Source organism: Aythya marila (genome assembly GCF_965140915.1).
Source record: "Aythya marila genome assembly, chromosome: 5".
Lineage (NCBI taxonomy): Eukaryota > Metazoa > Chordata > Aves > Anseriformes > Anatidae > Aythya > Aythya marila.
In genome coordinates, this window is record NC_139046.1 from 61,647,503 (window position 1) to 61,655,923 (window position 8,421).

At 39.8% G+C, this 8,421-nt stretch overlaps 1 protein-coding gene across 9 annotated transcripts in view; it reads left to right on the plus strand.

The window, feature by feature from the left end:
• Positions 1-7,126, plus strand: part of TUB (TUB bipartite transcription factor) — a 59,203-nt gene extending 52,077 nt beyond the window's left edge. For 5 of the 9 annotated variants that reach the window (XM_082762135.1, XM_082762137.1, XM_082762136.1 and 2 more), the window contains 3 exons: positions 3,395-3,493; positions 3,899-4,070; positions 5,305-5,668. In XM_082762135.1, the coding sequence (XP_082618261.1) occupies positions 3,395-3,493; positions 3,899-4,070; positions 5,305-5,438 (405 nt within the window). In that variant the 3' untranslated portion in view covers positions 5,439-5,668. Of the gene's footprint in view, positions 1-3,394; positions 3,494-3,898; positions 4,071-5,304 lie in introns of all 9 variants that reach the window. The other 4 variants (XM_082762131.1, XM_082762133.1, XM_082762132.1 and 1 more) reach the window with 1 other exon arrangement.
• The last annotated feature ends 1,295 nt before the right edge of the window (positions 7,127-8,421 follow it).

Here is an 8,421-nt window from a genome sequence, read left to right on the forward strand (position 1 = left end):
GGCATTCTCTAGCACTGGGTAACTAATCATTTGGTGCAAAATGGAAATGGAAATAGAAAACAAAAACAGTTTTAAAAAGTTATATATTGAAAAATTCGGGCACTGTTTGTATAAGGGAGCAACACTGATATTTGAACAATTAAAAATACCAAATAAGAAACTCAGTTGCAGTCAGCAGAGGTAATGAGAAGTTGCAGCGCACGTGTTGGAAAGAACAGAACCACAGTCCCTGTTTGGAGAATGTGGATAAGACTAAGGCTGGTTTTATATGCCTGTTTGCAGATCAGCAGTTTAAAACTTGTACATTTGTATAAGAAAATGACTCATTCCACTGATGTCTTAATACTCATGGCAAAAGGCAGCAGGCTTGCCGGTGTGCTATGTCCAGAGGACAAAAGGAAATCTAGATTAAGTTTCATTAATAGTTAGGTTTGCTAAGGTGCAATTAATGTTCCTGAAAGCAGCAGAACCACAGCAAAGAATGCCATAAAGAGCACTCCTGAAACACCCTTGTCCTAAGGTAACTCAATTCTTGCCTTGAGATTTTTCCTGCAGCAAAAAATTTTAATAAGCAGTATCTTGAAGGAGCCACTATGCAGTTCACTGTGTCTCAACTCATCCAATCAAGTACCCATCTGGAGAGCAAGCTGTACTCGCTCCCACCAATTCACCGAGCCTGACCTGCTGAATCTTTGGCCGGTCTGGTTTATGCAGGCAGAAGGTAGCAATATCTGTCATTAATTGTGGGATAAACAGAGAGCTCTCATTGTGGAGTTTACCTTAAGATGTGTTTCAAGCAACGTGAGTAATGTTAGTGCAAAGACTGAGTTTCATCAGGTGCTCTTACCCATTTTTACCTTTCTCGATGATGGCAGGCTAGCACACTAATAAATCTGCAGCAGCACCTAATGGCTGATTTCAGCATCGCTTGGCAGAATTTATCAAGAAACAAGGAGACCTAACTGTACCTTTTGTACCAGGATTTTCTGCTCCAGGTTCCTTTATATCCATAGGATCGCACAATTCAGTTGGCATCAGATTCTACAGGCAGGGAGCTCAGCTGGCATTGTGAGGTGTGACTCAGGTTTCAATAAAGCCAGAATAAAACTACGTATTCATGATTAGGCCTCAATCATTTGCATTATACTCTCATGTAGTGGGGTTTTGTGGTTTTGGGTTTTCTCTGAAAATCTGTGTTTCTACAGAATATATTAAGGACAAGGCATGCCTGTGCAAATCCAAGTCCGGAGAGGAAAGTTGCTGAAGTAAAGACAAATATGGGATAATGAAACTGCGAGTCTCCTGGGAGCTGCTGGCATATACAGCGTACAGCTTTTATCGTGGCAGCTATTCCCAACACAGTGAATAGCTGCCATAGTTTTACGAAAGTGTATAATAGTTTAAAAGCAACACCGGGGAGAGGGTCTGCACTCTTTCAGTCCAGTTTGTTGTGACGCATGCTTGCAGGAGCAGCTTTGCTGGTTGGACACAGGCAGAGAGTGCAGCTTCTCAGCAACACTGCTGGGCCAAGACCGTAGCTGATTTAAATCTGTAGAGCTCTGCCAGCTAACAGCAATTATGTGGAGCTCCTATGTAACTCAAGACTGCCAGTGACATTAAAATGGTGTGAAATGTTCCCTATGTTCCCTAATAGTGCTGTTGGTAGTCTTGAATTTGCACACGCAAGTAGAGAACCCGGGAGACAAGGGAAAATAATTTTGGTTGGTGCAACGCAGATTGGAAAGGTCTGCTCTTAATTTAAGCTCCTCTTTTATGCACACTGTTTTCCTCATCTATTCTATGCTTGTAGAGTTTTAATTCTGTATCTTGAGTTTAGCAAAAGGATCACGTTTGCCAATAAATGTTTGGTGTAATTGGTGATTGATACAATGTGCAGCTAGAAACCATTCCTTTAGCATTTGGCAGAAAGACTGAGTTTACGTTTCTGAATAAATCCCAGGAATACAGTACTGTTGTTTCAGAGTGATAGCACTGCTTCTTGGGAGGGAAGTGATTCAGCACTATTATTTAATTTTACCTTGAACAATGTCTTCAACCAGTCAGCATCTAAATGAATTGTGGATAGCGTAACAGCAGCTTGATGAGAAGAAAAGCTTGTAAGGCATTGCAGAGAAGACCAAAATTGTCAGCAGTTAGTGGAAAATAAGCATAAGTATGAATCTTTTCTTAGAAATTGACTTCTGCTCTGCTGAGTCTCTCCTGCTTATAAAATCTGCTGGCAGTCATTTTAGTCTGAGTCTTGTCACGATACAAAACCAAGTAATGCTTCCAACTGAACTGAAAACATTGGTTTACTTTGCCAGGGCCCTTGATACAAGTGATTTGGGAAAGAGGTTGAATCTTTCCCATTAAAGTATATAGCCATGGACGTATATAAATATACCTAGATTGCTTCAAGAGTATTTATTAAAATGTCTCAGTGGAGTTTTCCTAGCATGCATTCAAATCATCAATGAGTTGTGTAAAATCTCCAGATGGTTTGCTGACACAGCCAAAATTATTTCAAAGGTCTGATAAATGAAAAATAGTCCGTACAAGTAAAAATTGCACGGCCCCCTTCATTTGTGAATGGTGAAGGGGAAATATGTATGTGAGAAAAAAAAAACAACTACAAAACACGAGGGGTGAAGTTGGACCTTTAGAGGTGTCACTGTCTCGTGTGGTTGTATTTTGAGAGGATAGTGCAGTACTTGGATGCTTTTGTGAAAAACTGGTCAGAAATGCCTCAAATCATGCTTAATGGAAGAACTTGTACTTTCCATGGATTTGTTGTTGGTGCCCATGTTATTTCTTTACTTTCTCTGCCTCCATAGCTCAAAAATCTGCCTTCATGCTAATGTGTTTGTTTTTTGCCATGCTCATCTTTAAGCATAATATATCTGAAGACTGAAAACCACAGCACTGGTAACAGATGCTCTTACTGGCAGCTTCTTCTTGTTTGCTCTTGTACTGGCTCTGGAATAAATGGAGTTGGTCCCATATATTTAATTTAGTCTCTCATCAAAATGTGTGACTGCGTTTTATGATTTTTAAAATACAACTACTGTATTTTCAGATCTAGCAGTATCCAAGCAATTTGGTTAGTTCCTATCTTTTTTTAACAGAGGAATTATTTTTTTATTTCTTAAATTGTATTCAGGTTGCTGGCAGCCAGTGCTAGGAGTGTTTTTGGAAACCTCTCTATTTCTGTTTTTCCTGTTGTCAGAGCTTCTCAGACAAAAGCTAGAGTTTGGCAGTGCCAGTGAAGGTGGGAGTTCAAGATGTCTTAAGAGTTCACTAACAAAAGTTTCCTGGGCTATTGCTGTATCTTTCTGTTGAAGAAATTAACTTTAAAAGTACAGAACATGATGAGCTCTTTTCTAATTACATTTAGGAAACAAATGTCTTGGGGTTTAAAGGACCTCGTAAAATGAGTGTGATCATACCAGGAATGAATATGGATCATGAACGAGTTTCCATCAGACCACGAAATGTAAGTCCATCAGTTAACAATAAAAATTACTTTTTTTTTTTTTCAGATAGAGTTAGTTTTTTGCATTTCTGGAGATTTAGAGATTTAAAAAAAAATATGTTAGAACAGTTTCAGAACAATGGGATGTGTGACTAGTTCTGTGACTCACAACAGCACTACAAATAATAATGTATTTTGATAACAAAAGATGCAGCTAACCTTTTCCAAACTGCAAAAAGGACTCGACTGCATAGCCTTATTAAGATACTCTGATTTCTCTATTTTATTTGATGATGCTGTGCTGAGAGTTGACAGTGACAGTTAAGTGTTTTGGCTTGGATTTATGGACATTTGTGTGTGTGTGTGAATTTATTTTTTCATCTTTTGTGATTGTTAAACTGAAGTGCTTATCTTTGGTGTGTGCAGGAACATGAGACACTGCTTGCAAGATGGCAGAACAAAAATACAGAGAGTGTCATTGAGCTGCACAACAAAACTCCAGTGTGGAATGATGACACTCAGTCCTATGTTTTAAATTTCCACGGTCGAGTCACACAGGCCTCAGTGAAGAACTTCCAAATTATTCATGATAACGATCGTAAGTTTGTCTGTCTCTTTTTAGTGTGTAGAAACAGTACTACATACCCAGCCTGGCAGTGATTCTGCCCTTACTGTTGTTACCTGGATGAGTTTAGTTTAGTTGTGTGGGTCCAACTCACTGCATCATGTACCCCCGTTCAGCAGGACCATGGGGCAGCATCACTTCACTCAATCACTTCAATCACATTGCCCTTCCTTGATTTTTTTGTGTGCTCTGGTCTCCATACACTGTCCAGCTGGTGGTGCTCTGACTGGTCTCATTCTGCATCCACTTCACCATAACTACTCTTCGTAGCATTAGCCCTACCAAGCATCCTGAAAACATCAGGACTAGAAAATGTCAGGACTACCTTTCACACCACCTCTGGCTCCGTACCTGCATGCTGCATTCCATCAGCCACGTAGGGCCCTCTTTTTTCACAATTGTTGGAGCAGGGCAAAAGACAAGTGCTTGAGCAGTGTTGGGCTGCCCCACTTTGCACTCGCATCAGGAATGCATAAATAGTCACTGGTGCTGGACCACACTGGATTAGGACAGTGTCATGCTTAGACAGCCAGGGAGTACAGGAAACTGTGGTAAAAGTGACTGTGCCAGTCTCCAGAAGCAACGCTGTTTGAAACATCAGTGCATGCATTTGATGCGTTTTCTAAAGGAAAACAGTTAGATCTGCATCTTCAATGAAACAGGTTGTTTCAGACTGTGAATGAGGCTGACACTTCCTCTTGCTCCCAAAGAGTACAAAAAGGAAAAAATTTTGAATATGATATAACATGGATGCATGACAACATCTAAATGACAATCATACATTCCCTTTCTACCTTATGCTTAATTGTCCACTTGCCTTCAGTTAAGTAGGAATAGAATTAATTGATTCTTGTGGCACGTGAAACCCTGTACTAGCTCTCTGTAAGAAGCTTGAGCATTTTATGGAGAAATAATTTTACCTCTGTTTAAAAAAACAAAAAAACATTTTAATCTATGTAATTTCTCTGAAAGTCAGTAACAAGTCTTGCAGTCCTTAACCACTTAAATATTCCTCACTCAACTTGCTACTCCCTATCAGATACCAGTACACCCACTCATGTGAGTAAGTGTAGTGAAGTTTGATGTGTGAGCATGTTTCATTTGTACTTTGTTCAGCTGGGTCAGAGGAGGATGTTTGTATGGATGCTTATTGAGTGAGGGCTGTGAACAAAAATAACGCTTTGTCTTTTTTTGACCTTTCTTGCAGCTGACTATATAGTGATGCAGTTTGGCCGTGTGGCTGAGGATGTGTTCACCATGGACTACAACTACCCAATGTGCGCGCTACAAGCCTTTGCTATTGCCCTTTCTAGTTTTGACAGCAAGCTGGCTTGTGAGTAAGGGGGTATGGGAGAGCATCCTCTCAGAGGAAGCCGTTTGCCATACGATTCCTAATTCTTGCTGGTGTCACCCATGGTCCGTACTAAACAGGTCAGGGAAAATGCAATTGCGGAGGACCACTGGATCGCTGGAGAGAAAGTGAAAGGAACCTTCTAAAAAATCAGGACATTCAGGAAATGTTTTCCTTTTTTTCTGTCATATTTTTCTGGAAGTGGCATCAAGTTTGTGTAAATAGAGGTTCTGTCTCATGTTCTTGATTATGTTATGGAGATGTGCCATGATGTACTGTACCGTGGCTCTAGTAGCACCATTATGACGGTGTGTCTTTTTTAAATCCAGAAAGTGCGCTCTTGAAAAATTTCTTTTTACGTTTAAGATTGATTCGGAGGCTGCAATCATACCTCAAGGTTGCATTCCTACCTTGAATAATCAGAACTTGACATCGTCCAACAGGAAAGAAAGATCACAGAAAAAGCACCTTTTTGAATTTGCAAGGATCTCGTGTAGTTTAAAGCCAAGTTTAAGGGTTGAAAACCTATATTGGACTGAATTTGATGCATTACTATTGTATATGTAGAAGGGCATGATGAATTTTAATCGCAGTAGGAGGAAATGAAGTAGAAAGCACAAAATAATGTTGCACAAGTCACTTGAATTCTAAGCCGTCATTATGTTTTAACATCTATATGCTTTTTAATTTTTTCAAATGAAAATGTATTGGGAGTACAGGAAGGAAAAGGGAAACCTCTAGGTGCCAAGAAAGCATAACTTATGCTGAATTTGGCATGTTGCGTGTTGGGAATTTATAGCCTTGTATTGCTGTGGTAATTCAAACATATTTTGTATGAAGTGATATAAACAGTTGGGTAAAGGCTTTCCACAGATAATCTTATTATTTTAAGTGGGCTGTGTAAAGCTGAGGAAGGTAAATGGAAATATTTTATTAAATTTGTCTGACCTTTTGCAATTTCACAATTTGTTGACTGCATTTTTGAACTTTCAGCAACAATCACTTTTCATATTTATTTCCCATTGTAAGAACAATGAAATCGACTGAAACTGTGTATGTTGTTCTGTAATGTAAATGTGCCAGCTACTGAGCTAAATCCTTCTAGGCAAATCTAGTGTATGCTGCATACAAATGAGACATTGGCAGGACACTGAATAGCATAAAAATAGTGTGAAGTTTGTTTCATTTTTTCTGATTTGTATGGAATATATAAACAAGTACCTTTTCAAAACCCAAGGAAAGAACAAGCTTCTCTTCTCTTCTTTTCCAAACATCTCAAAATCCAAGAGCTGCAACTGAAAGCACAGCATAAAACAGATTTAAAAATAATGAATCTTTCTGACATTGTTCCATACAATGCTGTTGCCAAAGGCACACAACATAACAGAATTTAGTATGTAGTTCACCAGAAGGGTATTGAAAGGTGTGTAAAGTGAAAAAGTAGTTGTATTTTATACTGTGTGTATGCAGATTCTCCTTTTTATCTTCATAGACTCATGTTGCACAACCAAAGTTTACATAATAAGAAAGGGAGATCAAATCTGCTTGTCTCATAGCTGTCAGTCCCTTTTTGACTACAGGGGACAGGCCACAAGGCGAGGTTGTGCCATCTGGACTGTTTAATTTCAACTAATAAAAGAAATATACTCTCTTTTTCATATTTGCCTTCAGGTCTCCTTCCCAGTATACAGGCAAGGAAATTTCAGATAAGAGATGGAAATAAGTAATTGCCAGCATTTTTTCTAATCCTTTTGAAATCTCTGTCAAAAAAGTCTGCTGACTTTGAACAGTGTTTTGTTGATAGACTCAGTCTGTCAAATGTGATCTTTAAATAACAGGAGGCTCTGCAATTTTTTTCTGATCTTTGGCAAGAAGCGTTTCTGCACAATGGGATAAAATGGAACGACGCCTTTTATTTGAAAGAAATGAGCAGTCAGCTCCCTCAAAGAATGATCAAAATGATGAATCATGAGCTGCAGGCTGATACTGATCGCTTTGCGCATGGGTGCTTTCTTTTCCCCTCTGCTTGGTGGTTTCCCACCACCTCACATTCCTACCTGTGATCACACTTCGGATTTTAACGGAGCCCTTAAGCCTTTGGTACCTCCTGTCAGTCTTTAAAAACTAGCTCCAGTGATAACCAGCATTTTTGTTCGGACTACTGCAAAACTAGACAGGAATTCTGATATCCTGATATTTATTCTGAGTTCTGATATTTACATCTGATCTGGGTCTCAAGAGCTCTGCAGCACAGGAATGGTGAATCTGTGTGGCTTTAATTTTGTGGATCACCAGTCATAGGTCGTCTGTACAGCCTGAGAAAGTGGCACCTGACACAGTTTTCTGGCTCTCTCTGCACACAAAGCTGTGTTAAAGGAACTAAGCATCTGCTGGTGCAAATACACAATCTTTAGTAGTCGAGTTGGTTTAGGATGGGTTATTTTTAACCCGGGTGATAACAATGGTCTGACTTGCATCATGGCCCCACAGGGAATTGGTCTGAAAAGGAAGCTCATGTGCAGTGAACTCTTGCACAAGGGTGAGAATGAGGGGCTGGGAAAAGGCAGAGAGATCAGCTTCTTGGGTGAGGATTGCTGCCAGCACATTGTGTAACTTCACCCTTGCTGCGTGTTCTTTCCAGGCCAGGTATTTTTTTTGTAGCCTGTAAGCATGCCAGGAGGAAAGTGGTGACTCAAATTCCCATAATCTTATCAGAATCATACAGGGACATCAGCCAACATGCTGCTGGAAAAAAAAAAAATAAATCCCTACCATGAATTGAGGTCGCTAGAGGGGGACGTTAACCTGGGGCTAACGACAAGGAGCTCTCCTTAAATCTGGTTCGGTCGCAATAGGATTTACACGGAGTGGCTTTTGCCAAGCCCCTAATTCCTCACTGTTGTTGAGCAAGGTGCTGTGTTCTGTTGATTCACTTGGCCATTGCCATCTGCTCCAGAAGAAGTTGCTTGTAAT